Genomic DNA, 17,871 nt, shown 5'->3' on the forward strand with positions numbered 1-17,871 from the left:
AGGTTGGAAGAGGGTGTTTGCTATGACCAGTGCATTTTCTTGGCAAAACTCTATTCGTCTTTACCCTGCTTCATTCCGTATTCCAAGACCAAATTTCCCTGTTACTCCAGGTGTTTGACTTCCTACTTTTGCATTCCAGTCCCCTATAATGAAAAGGACATCTTTTTTTGGATGTTAGTTCTAAAAGGTCTTGTAGGTCTTCATAGAACCGTTCAACTTCAGCTTCTTCAGAGTTACTGGTTGGGGCATAGATTTGGATTACTGTGATACTGAATGGTTTGCCTTGGAAACGAACAGAGATCATTCTGTCGTTTTTGAGATTGCATCCAAGTACTGCATTTCCGACTCTTTTGTCGACCATCATGGCTACTCCTTTTCTTCTGAGGGTTTCCTGCCCGCAGTAGTAGATATACCTGAGTTAAATTCACCCATTCCAGTCCATTTCAGATCGCTGATTCCTAGAATGTCGACATTCACTCTTGCCATCTCTTGTTTGACCACTTCCAATTTGCCTTGATTCATGGACCTGACATTCCAGGTCAGGATGCAATATTGCAATATGCAATATTGCTCTTTACAGCATCAGACCTTGCTTCTATCACCAGTCATATCCACAGCTGGGTATTCTTTTTGCTTTGGCTCCATCCCTTCATTCTTTCTGGAGTTATTTCTCCACTGATCTCCAGTAGCATATTGGGCACCTACTGACCTAGGGAGTTTCTCTTTCAGTATCCTATCATTTTGTCTTTTCATACTGTTCACACACTGCTTATGAAGCTACAAAAAAAATTTCCTTTTTTTTTTTTCCAGTTGGGGAACATAAGTGAACAAACTTAAGAAATTAACTCCAAAATATAGTTCTTATGAGTTCTTTTCTAAATAGACTCTCAGGAGACAATGATGACGATCAGAGATGATCAGAAACATAAATTTTGACCACAGATATGTAGAGACATTTCAAAGTTATAACATCTCAGTTCAGTTCAGTCGCTCAGTTGTGTCTGACTCTTTGTGACCCCATGAATTGCAGCATGCCAGGCTTCCCTGTCCATCACCAACTCCCGGAGTTTACCCAAACTCAAGTCCATTGAGTCGGTGATACCATCCAGCCATCTCATCCTCTGTCGTCCCCTTCTCTTCTTGCCCCCAATCCCTCCGGCATCAGGGTCTTTTCCAATGAGTCAACTCTTCGCATGAGGTCGCCAAAGTACTGGAGTTTCAGCTTTTGCATCAGTCCGTCCAATGAACACCCAGGACTGATCTCCTTTAGGATGGACTGGTTGGATCTCCTTGCAGTCCAAGGGACTCTCAAGAGTCTTCTCCAACACACTTCAAAAGCATCAATTCTTTGGCACTCAGCTTTCTTCACAGTCCAACTCTCGCATCCATACATGACCACTGGAAAAACCATAGCCTTGACTAGATGGACCTCTGTTGGCAAAGTAATGTCTCTGCTTTTCAATATGCTATCTAGGTTGGTCATAACTTTCCTTCCAAGGAGCAAGAGTCTTTTAACTTCATGGCTGCAATCACCATCTGCAGTGATTTTGGAGCCCAAAAAAACAAAGTCTGATACTGTTTCCACTCTTTCCCCATCTATTTGCCATGAAGCGATGGGACTGGATGCCATGATCTTCGTTTTCTGAATGTTGAGCTTTAAGCCAACTTTTTCACTCTCCTCTTTCACTTTCATCAAGAGGCTTTTTAGTTCTTCTTCACTTTCTGCCATAAGGGTGGTGTCATCTGCATATCTGAGGTTATTGATATTTCTCCCGGCAATCTTGATTCCAGCTTGTGCGTGTTCCAGCTGATTGCGAAAAGTAATGGGGCTTATTCAGTAATGGAAAAACAGACCCTTAAATTTATAAAAAAATACCAGAGGCCTTGAATAGCCAAAAAATCTGAAAAAGAATAGAGGTGGAAGACTCATATTTCCTGATTTCAAAACTTACCACAAAGCTATAGAAATCAAAACAAGGTGATCTATAGTCATAAGGATAGTCACATAAACCAATGCAGGAGTCCAGAAATAAACCCACACGTAAATAGCCAATTGCTTTTTGACAAAATTGTTAGGTATATTCAGTGGGGAAAGAATAGTCTCTTCAACAGACAGTGCTACGAGAACAGGATTTCCACATGCAAAATAATGATGTTGAATTCCTCACCTCACGTCATATGCAAAAACTGACTCAAAATGGATCAAAGACCATTACAATATAAGAACTAAAAGCATAAAAGTCTTAGAAGAAAGCATGGGGTAAGTCTTCTTTAACTTGGATTTGGCAATGGATTCTTACATGTAAAACAATAACAGCAAAATAACAAAAGATAAAACTGGTGAGTTGGATTTTATCAAATTTTAAAACATTTGTGCAAAGAAATTATGAAAGTGAAAAGACAACCTACAGAATGGAAGAGAAGATTTGCAAATTATATATTTGATAGGGTTTAGCATTTAGTATATATACAATTCCCACAACTCAAGAACAAAAAGACAACTCCAATAAAAAATGGGCTAAGAAACTGAATAGACATTTCTCCAAAGAAGACGTACAAATGGCCAATAAGACCATGAAAAAATACAGAACATAATTAGTCATTCGAGAAATGCAAATGAAAATCATGAGCTACCACATCACATCTACTGAGATGGCTACAATTCAAAAATAATAGGAAAAAGGAAAATAAATATTGGCAACAATGTGGAGAAACTGAAACTCTTATATTGATATATTTCTGGTGGGAATATAAAATGATGGAGCTGCTGTGGAAAACAGTTTGGCAACTCAAGAAGCTCAACATACACGACCCAGCGTCCCACTCCTAGTTATATACCCAGAGAATCGAAAGCAGGGACTCAAACAGATGTGTACACCTTAATATTCACTGCTCATTATTCACAATAGCCAAAAGGTAAAAATAACCCAAGTGTCTATCAATAGATAAATGAATTAAGAAAATGCGGTATATCTAGACAATGAAATATCATTCAGTCATAAGGAGGAATGAAGTTATGGTATCTGCTACAACATGAACAAACTTTGAAAACATTAGGCTGAGTGAAATAAGCCAGACACAAAAGGACAAATATATGATTCCACTTACATGAAATATATAGAATGACCAAATTCATAGAAATAGAAAGTAGATTAGAGGTTACCAGAGTCTGGCAGAAGGGAGGAGTGGGGAAATAGTGCTTGATGTTTATAGAGGTTTTGTTTGGTGTGATGAACAAGCATTGTAACTGAGAGTGATGGTTGTACAATACTGGGAATGTAATTAGCGCCACTGAATTGTACACTTAAAAGGAATTAAAATGGCAAATTATGTTTTATGTGTTTTACCACAATTTTTTTGAATGGGGGAAAAAATACCATGGCATAGTATAAAGTCTTACAAATAACCAGATTTCAATTCCCAGTCTTCCTACTTAACAACAGAGTAATCCTCTTGATTTTTAAAGAACAACTATGGCAAAGCATAGATCTAAAACTTGCATCTTTACAAGTCTATGGAAATAAGTACTGTAATCTCATTTTACAGACAGGCAACTGAATCACAGGGTGGTTAAGTAACTTGCCCAAAGTCACACAGCTAGTTATTGCCAGCTGTGTAAAAGCTATACCTAGGTGCCAGACCAATGGTTTTGAATATCCTAAAAGTGTGTGTGTGCTCAATCACTAAGTCATGTCTGACTTTGTGATCCCATGGACTGTGACCTGCCCGGCTCCTCTGTCCATGGGATTTTCCAGACAAGAACACTGGAGCGGGTTGCCATTTCCTTCTCCAGGGGATCTTTCTGACCTGGGCATATAACTTACATCTCCTGCTTTGCAGGCAGATTCTTTACCACCTAGCCACCTCTTGGGACTATGAAATCTACCTACCTCACAGGGTTGTTTTAGCAATGAAATGCAATGAATTTAACCAAGCTCTGTCTCTATCTTAGGTCCTGAGTTTTGAAAACATAAGAGCTACATTATAAACTTCTGAATTCTTAAACCCAGCTAATTCCCCCCAAACTTCACATCCCTATTATTTTTATTCCTACCCAAAAGTATAGGCCTCTGTATTCCTGTAACTTTCCTGAAGTCTCATCCATACATTGCTCTTTCTGTTCCTCTGACTTAACTAATCATCACCCCTGTATCCCCCAATCGTTTTATGACAGCTGCTGAAACACGCAATCCCTTGTGGACCAACTGTGCTCAGAATGCTCCCTCTACCGCTTTTTAAAGGGATAGCTGGCTCTTCCCTGAAGATGCCTCTCTACAGCTTACCTCAGTATTATTAGCATGCTCCCCACTTCTTATCACTGCTTCTAAGTAGCAGTCCCCTAGGCTCCCCTTTGGGCTTCCCTGGTGGCTCAGATGATAAAGAATTTGCCTGCAATGTGGGAGACTCAGGTTCGATTCCTAGGTCGAAGGAATCTGGATAAGATAATGGCTACCCAACTCCTGTATTCTTGCCTGGACAATTCCATGGACAGAGGAGCCTGGCAGGCTACATTCCATGGGATCGCAAAGAATTGGATACAACTGAGCAACTAACACACACTCCCATTCAGCCCTCTGCGGCTGTACAGCACCCCCATCCACTAAAACTGTTGGAACCTGGCTCAGACTAGCTCTTTACTTTAAGCTATCCTACAAGTCTTAAGTTAAAAGAGGTCCAAGTAGACGAACTGATATTAGTAGACAGACTGGGAAATCCATTCTAGATTTTGAAGTAAATATAGCATTTATATATAGAGAACTTCCTTAATTTTAATGTAAAAATTCAAATTTAATTGAATAATTAAATAAAATTAAATTAAATAAAATGGAATTGAATTAATTAAATAAAAATTTAATTTTAATGTAAACATTCAAAGAAGATTTATTTTAAGTGCATCACACATAGAGAAGACTAGAGAAGAGTATATAAAATGAATACTTACAGTTGAAAGAGAATTAATAAAGTAAATAGCTGTACCTCTCACTTTAGGGAACAGACTGTTACCAGAACCTTGACTAATCCTCTGTGTGCCCTTCCCCCACAGACCACTAGCTGACCCCTCTACCCTCTCCCTAGAACCACTAGCCTCCCTCAGGTATGTCTTCTCTGCTTTTCACTGTGGGCTTACTCCTTACGTATGCACTCCTAACCTTAAATCTTAAATAAAGAAATGAAATTAACAATGATGAAAGACATAAAGTATAAATAAATATAAGCAAATTTAAAAAACAGAAAAGACGTCAATGTACTCATTTCTTGCATGCAAACACATTCTTCAGGAGTTTTTATTCATATGAAGGATATGTATACTTACATGCCCACTTTTGCTAGTTCGCAAGCTTCAACGGAGCCAGGTTTCAGTTGTTGCTTAGAGGCATGTGACTTGGTTCTCCCAGCATGCTTTTATTCTTAGCCCTTCTCTTGGAGATTCATACCCCAAGTATTCTCTTATTACATGATTTAAAAAATAAAATTTTTTCCCATACAAGAACACCTTTATTCCGTTATAAAATAACTCTGCTATGAACTAGAGTATCAACAACAATCCAGGTTCATTTGCATTTTCTCCAAACAACTTAGAAAACAGTGTAATGCCACTGTGAGAGCTGTTATCAAGGCTTTAGGAATTGTCACATTTATGTAGAGAAATGATATTTGTTTACAGTACGTAAGTACAAATTTAGATTGCATAATTGCACATGCTGAAGTTTACTTTTCCACTCCATTTCATTAATCATAATGGAGCTGTTTAAATCAAGGTTTCACCAGACCAAATTTACCTTTGTAAAGAGTTAATTCAATCAACAGGAAAACCTTTCATAAACAGTTTCCACTGATCACCTCTTCACCTAGTATCTGCAGGGATAAGGAATAAAAGGTTAAGTATCTATATAGTTTTTTCTGGGATAGATTTTCTCCAAGCTCCTAAATCTACTCCACTTGTACTTCATAACATCTTTGCTAGTCACCAGATACATAGCCACCTGTCACTGGGTCCATGGCAGGGAATAGAAGTGTGTATTTAGTACAGAGGGATTTCTGAATTTTCTGCAAAACTGATCCAAATAACAGAGCTAAAGGACTATGCCCAAGGCCCTGAAATTAGGATGCTGAATCACATGGTCCAAAGAAGCAATGATTCACTGCACAAAATGCTATTCTTTAATGCACTTACGGTAGCCACATTTTTTACAGCCTGCTCGGACACTGTCCTTGTTGCAACCTGAAATACAATTAGATAACATTTTAGAAGACATATAGATAAGTAAAAACAAACATTTCATCACATGGAAAAGCTGAGAAAACCACCTGCAATAAAATTTATTTCTTAAAAAAAACCCAAATCCCCCCGACCTAGCTTAGAGTACTGCTCAATTATTATAATTATTAGAAATAACTGGAAAAGCTAATTCACTCAAATTATTTCCTTGACAAATACTTAACAGAAGATATTTTTCTCTAACACAACAGAAATGCAGTATGATAGTCAAGAGTTTCAACATTTCAAGGATTCTCTAACACTGCAAAAGAAATTCCAGGGTACTTTGGCCTATCCCTCAAATACAAAGTAATTGACTAGATAGATATGTAAACATTCAGGTTAACAAATGTTTTTCTGCTTACCCTTAAAAGAAAAAGAAATTCTAACTTTCTTAAAGGAAATGGTGAAATTTTAGAAAGATACTTTAATTGCTAGGTATTAGAAGAAACATCTCAAATCGGCACTCAAATTTTGACAAGAGACAGGAAACTAGTTACATACTCAGTCTGACCAATGTTTATAAGTATTTACAATATCTCTGTATAATTAGTGGTACCCACAAGTAATGTTGAAGATACAAATATCAGATGAAGTAACATTTTTATTGTGATAAAATACATATAAAAATTTATCATCTTAACCATTTCAAAGTGTACAATTCAGTGGTGTTAAATACATTTACAATGTTATGCAACCATCACCACTATATGACTTTCAAAACTTCATTCTTATCATCTCAAACAGTAACTGTAGCCAGTAAACAATACAGTCCATCCCCCTCCCTCTTTAGCCCCTGGTAATCTCTGTTCTACTTTCTGTCTCTATGCATTTGCCTATTTTAGGTATCTTATATAAGTGGAATCATACAATATTTATCCTTTCATGCTTGGCTTATTGTATCTAGCATTAAGTTTTCATGGTTCATCCATACTGTAGCACAAACCAGAGTAGCATCCCTTTTTATGACTGAATAATATTTCACTGTGTGTATATGTACTTCAAACTGATGTTAACCTCCAGTAAGGGCTCCCATCAATCAATCAAAGGGCCAGTACAGTATTACTCTATTTCCTTAATGAAGGGTGTTTCACTTCCAAATCCTTCAAATGGAGATATCCCAATTTAATAAGGTACATAGTGCAATATAATATACCTAATTTTAAAAGAAAGATCATTTTCAAACCATTTATTTAATATTATAAAGTCAAATATTAATTTCCAGCTAAAATACACATTACTGAGTTGTTCAAATAAAAATACAGTCAGTTCTATTACAATGCTTGATTTTAGAGACATAAATTTGTTCCAGTGCACCTAAGAAGGAACAATTGGAGTGCAATGTGTCTATGAAATAGACTAGATGAATACAAAAAACTGCATCCAGTTGATTGGAGCCTCAAAACACACATGGGCACATCTCAAAACATTTCTAGTGACCTCAGTTCACCCAACGTGTGCTGAGAGCAGCATCCATACCTATCTGGTTTTGTATTATCACCTTCCTACCATTACTTTAGAACTCAAAAGCTGCAATTCTTCTGAATTCCACTTCCACAGCAAACTTCAGGTCTTTTAAAAGGTATAATGCCCTACTTATTTCAATATTTATGTATCTTTTAGCCAATTAACATGTGCAGATAGGTTCCTATGATTTTTTATGTATCAGTGATGAAGTTTTTGAGTGTGGTGCCCCAACCTCATTCTTCTCCCCTTAAACCTGTGGGTTTTATTGCAGAGTGTAAAAACACATATGCTGCACTGTAGCAGAATTGTGAAATGAAATTGGGTTAATAATAAAATCAGGTTCTCTGTTATGAAATAACTGCATGTTGAAAAAAAGGCTCAGAGAATCCAGGTCAATGTCAAGTTTGTTACCATAGAAACCATAGACACTGAATAACACTGAATAAAACTGTACTAAATGCCCCGTTATCTGTCTTACAGCAAACTCAAGACGTTGTAATGGACAGATTTGAAGTCATCTCATCTCAGCACGTATTAGAAATTAACTCATCTTTGATGAAAGACGTTGATAAAACTCATTATTCAAGTATCTCATATTTTTAGAATGAATAAAATATGAAACTTTTTCAGAGCAGTTCATCTTCTTTAATAAGGTTGTAATTTTTACACAAAAGGGAAGTATAATAAGAACTCTAAATAATTTCACATCAGCTATTTCCTCATCAGCCTTTGGTTAAATTAAGATTTCAAGCTTCATTTGTCTATAATTTTCGTGACTATCTGGCCAACTAAATGCTTCTACCTGGAACCTTGAACCTATCTTCTGGGAACCTATCTTTCTTGAACCTTCTACCTAGAACCTATCTTCCCTTTTCTACCTAAATTAACAAGTCAATTTCTGCTGTCTGGATCAAGAATTCTGTTGATATACCAGTACTCGAGATCTGTGTCAAACTGAACAGCAGGATTGTAAGGGAGGCCCTGACTCTGACAAGTTTTCCATTTCCCCACTTAGGTTCCCATGCTGTTCTCTGTTCCACTCCTCTTCAAATTTTGAGAATAATAAACCCTGCTTCCCTCAAAATGTTTCAACAATCCAAAAGCCATTAAATAATCATGACCTACAATCCAAAAGCCATCAAATAAAAACTCAGAAATCTGGCTACATAACAAAATCTGAATGGTGAAGACTACCAAAAGCAAACTCAAAATACACATTAAAAAAAATGGGAAAAGATATTTGCAATTCCTAGTACCAACAAAGGGCAGTTATCCCTACTCTAACCCACCAGATCATTAAGACCAATAGCCACCAGGGAAAAAATGGGCAAAGGAACTGAACAGAATGTTCACTGAAAAGGAAATAAAGACAACTCTGAAACATATGGACAGATGCTCAGCCTTATTCATGATAAATGAAATGTACATTAAAATCTATCCTGGGATTCCATTTTCACTTATCTGAACAGCAGAAATTGATAAGGTTGAAGACAGTGTGGCGGGGAATATACATATGTGTATCGCTGGTACAAGTATACATCAGTACCCTCTCTATGGAAAGTAAGCAGACAAAATCTATCAGAACCACTGAAGTACATACTCCTTTGATACAGCACATCCATATCTGGGAATTAATCCTCAATTTACCTGCACAAATGCATACAGGTTTATGTACAAAGTTATTCACTGCAGCATATTTGTAATAGTAAGACAGTGGAAGTAACCTAGTCATCAATTTTGGTATAAAAGAATAAGGATGTTGTTTACTTAACGATATGCAATAATCTCTGAAAGAAAAAAGTAAACTATAGAATAGTGCTTACGGTACATTGCCATTTGTATAAAAGGAAGGAAAACCCCTGCACAGTTATACATAATATACATTTTATATACATTACATCAATAGATACAGACATGTAAAAAATGTCTCTGCAAGGATATACATTGGTTACCTGAAGAAAGCAGTCCTGGCTCCAGGGGGGAAAGGGTGAGAGACATGTCACTACAGACCTTTTATATCTCTAAAATTTAAAACATGTGAATGAGTTGCTTTCTCAAAAACCAAACCAAGAAACCTCCCTCAAACAAACCAAACCCAACAGTAAGAAGGGCTGCTGTCATGCAAGTATTCGTAGACAAAAGGCAATGATTGCACTTGCAAATTCTTCAGAGAAGCTATATTGCAGATTTTCAATAAAATTTCATTAACTGAAGATTTTAGGAGCAAATTGTAGAGGTCTTTATATCTTGCATTATTATATGTTAACAGGTTTCCTCTGAATCTAGAATTCTGCTAAGGTTGAGTGGTAAGGAGTCCTTCCCCTCCCAGGGAACTTACAGGAGCAAAAAAGGCCAGATTCTCCAGATTTGGGCCATGCTACATTTTGTATACAACTTAGTGCCTAGCATGGTGTAGAGTGGCTAGGAGCTTCTCAACAAATTTTTGCTGCTTTGAGGTTATAAACTTAAGAAAATACTTCATCAGTTGGGAATTGGTAATTTCTACAGCTCCCAATTGGCAGCTATGAAACTATTGTCGTTAGCCTATCTGAAACATGATATGCTCTAGAAGAAAAGAAATTAAAGGACAAAAGAAAACAAAACAATGATTGCTGGGTAGGGGGAAATGACAGAGACACAAGGAAACTTCCCGAGGCGATGGAAATATTCAAAATTTTTACGTACATATGAACTTCAAGGTGTAGAAAAGTTTTCCCGCTACCTACATCAATAACATACATTGCCACTTTTGCCAGGTAACTCTTCACTGGGAATGGTTAATTATTAACATGAATGTAAGAATGTGAATGATAAAAGCAGTTTCAAAAGAAAACAAACTTCACTAGTGGCTTCCCTGGTGGCTCAGCGGTAAAGAAGCTGCCTGCAGCGCAGGAGACGTGGGTTCAATCCCTGGGATGGGAAGATCCCCTGGAGGAAGAAATGGCAGGCCACTCCAGTATTCTAGCCTGAGAAATCCCACAGACAGAGGAACCTGGGGTCACAAGAGTTGGACAAGATTTAGGAACTAAACCACAACTTCACTGAGTTTCATTGTGTTACAATGTCCTTTCCTTAATAACAATTCTGAGTCCATAATTTCACTAAGTAACAAAGTATACATTTCATTGTGTCACCTACAGAATGGTTACACACACTGCTATGGAAAAGCAGCTGAAGCAGGTGACCATAAAATAGGTGAGGCTGATTATCATTTGTGGAAACTAACCTTGATACTTTATAGTCATACTTTGTAATAATCACTAGCAGGACCACCCAAAAAACGCCATGCTGTAGAAGAGGGCAGCAGAGGATGAGATGGTTTGATGGCATCACTGACTCAATGGACAGGAATCTGAGCAAACTCCAGGAGACAGTGAAGGACAGGGAAGTCTGGTGTGCTGCAGTCCATGGGGTCGCAAAGAGTCAGACACGATTAAGCGACTGAACAACAACATCTGTATGAGCATTATACCTAAAAATAAAAGAGCATTCTTGTCCTTTTTGATGATCAGAATCGTTGGAGCCCTACTTTTGTGTAATACACTATCTGGATCAATCATCCAAGAAATTACCTTCACATTTTCTGTATTTTCTAATGGCACTTGCATTGTGCTTTCACAGTGCTGTCGTGCTTATTATTTCAATTTTTTCCTGGGTTTAAACAGTTTATCTATGTCTTACCATCTAACTTAATGGTACAATTTAAGATGATTACATTTTGAAGTATTATTTTGAATTGAAAGAAGGTTAACATATCTATAACTCTGGTCTAAGTTTAAGGGAACTTCAATAAGGATTTTTTTTTTTAAATCACTTTTGTCCTCTTTCTTAAGCAGTGCATTACATTTCATTACTTGACCTAAGTTTTATGAAGACCAGGCTGTGACACTGTGTCCCCCACTGTGCCTATACCACAGTGGTGCTCAAAACACTTGCTCAAATAATGAAACCAGCCGTGGCAGCAGGTCAACTCAGGATGCAGCTGTGTGTGGCAAAGGCCACCAGGGCTGACTCAGCTTATCAGGATGCCGAGGCAATCTACTGTGAAGACTGGACTTTCTCCGCTGGCCCCTTACACATTGATATTCTCCAAGCTCCACCCACAGACCTTCCCTTCACACTCTACACATTCCACCTGGGCAAAGACTTCCATTCCCCTGGCCTATTATAAGTGTGTGGATGACACCAAATTGTTCTTTGATTCTGTTTTCCTTCCTAAGATACAGATTTTCTCTCTTAGTGCATATTAGATATTTCCATTCCATGACTACATCTCAACACAAGACCCAACTGAACGCATCATCTCGCTAAAAACTGTTCTCAGGTGTTGCCTGAAATAGCCCCACCCAACTGCCTATCGGTGAAACTCAGGTGTATCTCATTTACAATCTTACTCACCTACCATGAATCAATCAGTGATTTTACCACCAGAAATATATCTCTAATCTATCTACTTCTTGTCTTTTTTACTGAGACCATCTGGTGAGGCATCATCATAACTTACCAGAGTTACTCTGAACTGGTGACTCTGCCTCCAAACTAGCTCTCCTCTAATCTACTGTGCAGCCATGATGCACTTTCCAAAACGTGAGTACGTTTAAAAATCCTTAAATCTTTTCCTGTGGTCCTGAGGGAAACATCCAAACTCCTTCTCATGGCTTAAAACATCCTCTATGAATGGGAAATTGCCTTGTAATTATAATAAAACATGGCAAAATGGATAAGCACACAGGGTCCAGAGGAACTGCACTGACCCATCACTTCCTAGCTGTCTCAACTACTCACTTGACTTCTCTGTCCCTCAGCATTCTGAACTGCAGAATGGAAATTGTAATACCTATCTCACAGTGTGGGTGCCAATGTTAAATAAGAGGAAAATACAATGCTTGAGACAGCGTCTGACACATCTGACATGCAGCAAATGCTTAGTAAATGTTAGCTACTGTTCTGTCTCCAGTTAATTTCTCACTTCTCTCTGTTAGTATTCTGAGTTCCATCCAAAGGGCACATCTTCTCACACATTTCCTCTTCCTTTGCATATCTGGTCTCTCCGGCTATAACTCCCCCTCTCACAATTCTTCAGGTCTCATCCTAAATGCCATATCCTCTGGAAAGTCCTTCTGAACTCTCCAGTTTCCTATTAGATGCCCTTTCTATGTGCTTCTCAAGGCTGTGTGTGCTCCCTGTCATACCACTGTCTGACTTTCTAGTACTTTCTTTTAACTGCTAAATTGTAAGTCCTGTGCGAAGGGCAACTGTATTCCCGGGGCCTAGTACAGAGCCTAGCATGCAATATGCCTTTAATAAAAATTGTCAGGTCTATGAATAAGTGTGTCTTTCATCTTGTACATGACCTCAATGACCCAGATAACCATGATGGTGTGATCACTCAGAGCCAGACATCCTGGAATGCAAAGTCAAGTGGGCCTTATGAAGCATCACTACAAACAAACCTAGTGGAGGTGATGGAATTCCAGTTGAACTATTTCAAATCCTAAAAAATTATGCTGTTAAAGTGTTGCACTCAATATGCCAGCAAATTTGGAAAATTCAGCAGTGGCCACAGGACTGTAAAAGGTCAGTTTTCATTCCAATCTGCAAAAAAGGCAATGCCAAAGTATGTTCGAACTACCACACAATTACACGGGTCTCACATGCTAGCAAAGTAATGCTCAATATTCTCCAAGCCAGGGTTCAATGTGCATGAACTGAGAAATTCCAGATGGTCAAGTTGGATTTAGAAAAGGCAGAGGAACCAGAGATCAAACTGCCAACATCCACTGGATCAGAGAAAAAGCAAGAGAGTTCCAGAAAAATATCTACTTCTGCTTTATTGACTATGCTAAAGCCTTTGACTGTGTGGATCTCAACAAACTGTGGAAAATTCTTTAAGAGATGGGACTATGAGACCACCTTACTTGCCTCCTGAGAAACCGGTACGTTTCAAGAAGCAACACTTAGAGCCAGACATGGAACAGACTGGTTCAAAATTGGGAAAGAAGTGCGTTAAGGTTGTATATTGTCACCCTGCTTATTTAACTTATGTGCAGAGTACATTATGCAAAATGGTGCTGGATGAAGTGCAAGCTGGAATCAGGACTGCCAGGAGAAATATCAATAATCTCAGATATGCAGATGACACCACCCTTATGGCAGAAAGCAAAGAACTAAATAGCCTCTTGATGACAGTGAAAGAGGAGAGTGAAAAAGCTGGCTTAAAACTCAACATTCAAAAAAAGAAGATCATGGCATCCGGTCCCATCACTTCCTGGCAAATTGATGGGGAAACAATGGAAACAGTGACAGACTTTCTTTTCTTGGGCTCCAAAATCACTGCAGATGGTGACTGCAGCCATGAAGTTAAAAGACGCTTGCTCCTTGGAAGAAAAGCTATGACCAACCTAGACAGCATATTAAAAAGCAGAGACATTACTTTGTCAACAAAGGTCCATCTAGTCAAAGCTATGGTTTTTCCAGTAATCATGTATGGATTTGAGAGTTGGGCTATAAGGAAAGCTGAGCGCCGAAGAATTGAGGCTTTTGAACTGTGGTGTTGCAGAAGACTCTATAGAGTGTCCCTTGGACTGCAAGGAGATCAAACCAATCAATCCTAAAAGAAATCAATCTTGAGTATTCATTGGAAGGAATGACACTGATGCTGAAGCTCCAATACTCTGGGCACCTGATGTGAAGAACTGACTCATTGGAAAAGACCCTGATGCTGGGAAAGATTGAAGGCAGGAGAAGGGGATGACAGAGGATGAGATGGTTGGATGGCATCACCAACTCGATGGACATGAGTTTGAGCAAGTTCCCAGAGTTGGTGATGGACAGGAAGCCTGCATGCTGCAGTCTATGGGGTCGCAAAGAGTCGGACATGACTGAACTGACAACAGTGCCCAGTGTGATCCTCCCAAAACTGCAGTTGGTAGAACAGCACAAGCTTCCCATGCATAACAGCTATGTGCAAAACACAGTTCAGCAAAGGCTGCCACAGAACAAACGTGGTCAAATAATACTGAGGAGGGGAGCTTAAAACAAAGTTAGGGCTTCTGAACCACTGCAATTCTGAGTCTTTTCTAAATACAGTGAATCTCCAAGTTGCATGTTTGAGTGGGGGGAGGGGTGGTGGTGGTGTATATTTCTGAAAATAGCTCCTGCAAGGAGAACTGGAAGGAACCACAGATATAAATCAACACATCTCCTTGTTTTTTTTTTTTTTTTTAACAGTTGCAGAAACAGGCCCGGAAGGGCAAAAATTCAGGACCACACAGCTACTACAGGTAAGAGGAAGAGAAAGAAGTGGAACCCCAGAGGCTCATTTCAGCCCTGACACTTCCAGCGCAAACAATGCCTTCGGCTACTTGGGTCTGCCAAGGGTTGCCACCTCAAATTTTATTTTCAAACCATACTAAAGTTGAGGTTAGTTTTTCTGGGCCCAATGCCTCCTAGGCCTATAGACAGGAGTCTGTCTCAAACACCCCTCCCCCACTCCGCCCTATATATACTTTCGCTGTAAGTCCATTTTGGGCAGTGGGAGCTGGGCTGCTGCGGGGGAAGTTGTTTCTTTCTTCTTTTCTTTCCTTTATAGTTTATTTTTGGACTGTAAAATTTTTCTTGTAAACCTAACGAACCTGATCATTTTAACGCCTCCACCCTTGGGCGCTACTCCTTACCCAGAGCACACTAACCTACCCTACTTACTCCCTCCCTCGCCCAAATCCCTGCGGTTGGTCTTTACCTGGAATTGCCATGGCGTTGGTAAGAGGGGTCGCAGAACCCCTAGGCTTCTGAGTGTTCGCTCGCTTCCCGCTGGCCGCGAGGACAACACCCAACGAGGGGGCCGTCTTTCTCCCACCCGCGCCGCGGCACCCGGGTTTGACAGTAACGGAAGGCCCTAAAAGCCCCTGGAGATTGCGGAACCTAGTGGCTGCTGATGCCGTTTCCGGGGGAATCGTTTTGTACACCACACACGGCGCGAACCATTACTGCCAGCTTCGAGGGGGTGAATGAGACGGGCACACGGGTGTAGTGAAGTAAACAACACCAAGACTTACGAACTGTTGTTTTTAAAATTGGAATACAAGTTAACTTAATCTATAGGAGTTTAATAGTCTCTTCTCAATTCCCTGGACGCCATTGGAATCCCCCTTTTCAGGATTAGCGGTGCTCGGGTCCGGGAGGAACATGGCGGCGTCCGTGAGGACCTAGGCTTGGGAAGAGCTAGTGTTTGGTGTGGTGCTACTGTCTTGCGGGGTATTGACAGGCTGTAGCTTTCCGCGACTTCCCAATTTAAGGAACAGTGTACCGATAGGTGGCCAGCTCTAGTTACCGGCGGTTTACTCTCATCCCCATTAGGAGCGGAGTCCTGAGTACTGACCGGAATGAGCAACATTTACATCCAGGAGCCTCCCACGAACGGGAAGGTGAGTCTCACCTAGGGTACCTGGGCTCCCCAAAGCGATATCTCATTGATTAAAGGAATTCTGGGGTTGTAGGGTTGGAAGAGATTACAAAAACTTTGCCTCTGTCTCTGAGCAGGATTGCATTGAAAGCCATGTGCTGACACTTCTCAGCACATAATTGAAAAAGTCCTCAAGTGGAGATTTCTTCATCAACCAACAGTATTTCTCCATCTACCAACCTCCTGGCCCTACTGTTTTTTGTTTTGCTTCAGCCTAACTCTGCATGCGTTTTCTAGGGTTGTAGGTAAAAAGCCAAGTATGTTTTAAAAATTGACATTCTTTTGCTAAACTTGGAGATCGCTATTTCTCCATTTGTTCTACAGTTCTTTATTGATTGAATGCCAACTAGGCACCAGGTGCGGGGAATACAAAGATAGGTGGATAAAACCTGTTGCTGCCCTAGAAGAGCTAATGGTTTTAGTTCTAGAGACAGGCAGGTAAAGAAAAACCCTATGCTATGTTTGGGAGGCGTTCTAATGGACAGAGGAGCATTTGCTATCATATTACTGAGAAGTTAGCAACTGGGAAAGTAGAGAAAGTCTTCGTGGACGAACTATCTTTTGACCTGGGCTTTGTCAGCGAAACTGGGGAGTGAAAAGAAAAGCCAGCATTGTCCCTATTATCACAGCTTAAGTTGAGTGAAATACACATTGATGAAATAGTCATGCAAATTAGTGTATGCAAACTGTGTTAAACATTGTCCTTCTGAACAGAATTGGACTGAGAAAGAATATCAGGCATAGCCCAAGTTTTCCTTCAAAACCAGTTTGGGACTTTTTATAGCATAAAACGAATTGAAGCTTCAAAATCCTGTACCATAGACAGCTTGGCAAGAATTTTGCGTGGAGAACTCAGACCAGTGCTATGTGACAACCTAGAGGGGTGGGAAGTGGTGGAAGGTGGGAAGTTCAAGAGGGAGGGCACACCTGTATACCCATGATTGATTCATGTTGATGTATGGCAGAAGCCAACACAATATTGTAAGGCAGTTATCCTCCAATTAAAAATTAAAAGAAAATAATTTTGGCCTGGAAAGAATTTAAAGCAGATATAGTAAGTTTGCTCAATGAATGTTTGTTTAGTGGTCTGTACTAAAAGGATTCAGAGATATTCCAAATAAATGGGACAAAATTTCTCTCTACAAAGAGTAGTGTCAACTTAGAAAGTACCCCTTGACAGAAATTTCCTTATCTACTGAAAATGAAATGTCCATGTATTATGATGATTTAATCTACATTTTATATTAACCCATATGTTTTATTCTTAAGAAACATTATCACAGTATTGTCTTACTTGTAAGCATTAAGAAAAAGCCACTGATACATGATAGAGTTCAGTTCAGTTCAGTTCAGTCGCTCAGTCGTGTCTGACTCTTTGCCACCCCATGAATCGCAGCACGCCAGGCCTCCCTGTCCATCACCAACTCCCGGAGTTCACTCAAACTCACATCCATCGAGTCGGTGATGCCATCCAGCCATCTCATCCTCTGTCATCCCCTTCTCCTCCTGCCCCCAATCCCTCCCAGCATCAGAGTCTTTTCCAATGAGTCAACTCTTCACGTGAGGTGGCCAAAGTACTGAAGTTTCAGCTTTAGCATCATTCCTTCCAAAGAACACCCAGGACTGATCTTCAGAATGGACTGGTTGGATCTCCTTGCAGTCCAAGGGACTCTCAAAAGTC

The 17,871-nt window shown here is 39.6% G+C and overlaps 2 protein-coding genes across 4 annotated transcripts in view; one reads left to right on the forward strand and one right to left on the reverse strand.

The window, feature by feature from the left end:
* SREK1IP1 (SREK1-interacting protein 1) overlaps window positions 1-15,650 on the reverse strand; it is a 41,535-nt gene extending 25,885 nt beyond the window's left edge. The window contains exons 1-2 of the mRNA XM_010845514.1: window positions 15,468-15,650; window positions 6,176-6,223 (exon numbers count right to left, since the gene is read on the reverse strand). Coding sequence (XP_010843816.1) covers window positions 6,176-6,223; window positions 15,468-15,480 — 61 coding nt within the window. The 5' untranslated portion in view covers window positions 15,481-15,650. The remainder of the gene's footprint in view (window positions 1-6,175; window positions 6,224-15,467) is intronic.
* Window positions 15,651-15,721: 71 nt separating this feature from the next.
* The window catches only part of CWC27 (CWC27 spliceosome-associated protein homolog (S. cerevisiae)), a 266,077-nt gene continuing 263,927 nt past the window's right edge, over window positions 15,722-17,871 (forward strand). For all 3 annotated transcript variants that reach the window (XM_010845518.1, XM_010845516.1, XM_010845517.1), the window contains exon 1: window positions 15,722-16,152. In XM_010845518.1, coding sequence (XP_010843820.1) covers window positions 16,111-16,152 — 42 coding nt within the window. In that variant the 5' untranslated portion in view covers window positions 15,722-16,110. The remainder of the gene's footprint in view (window positions 16,153-17,871) is intronic.

This window comes from Bison bison, unplaced genomic scaffold, assembly GCF_000754665.1.
Source record: "Bison bison bison isolate TAMUID 2011002044 unplaced genomic scaffold, Bison_UMD1.0 scf7180017864218, whole genome shotgun sequence".
NCBI lineage: Eukaryota > Metazoa > Chordata > Mammalia > Artiodactyla > Bovidae > Bison > Bison bison.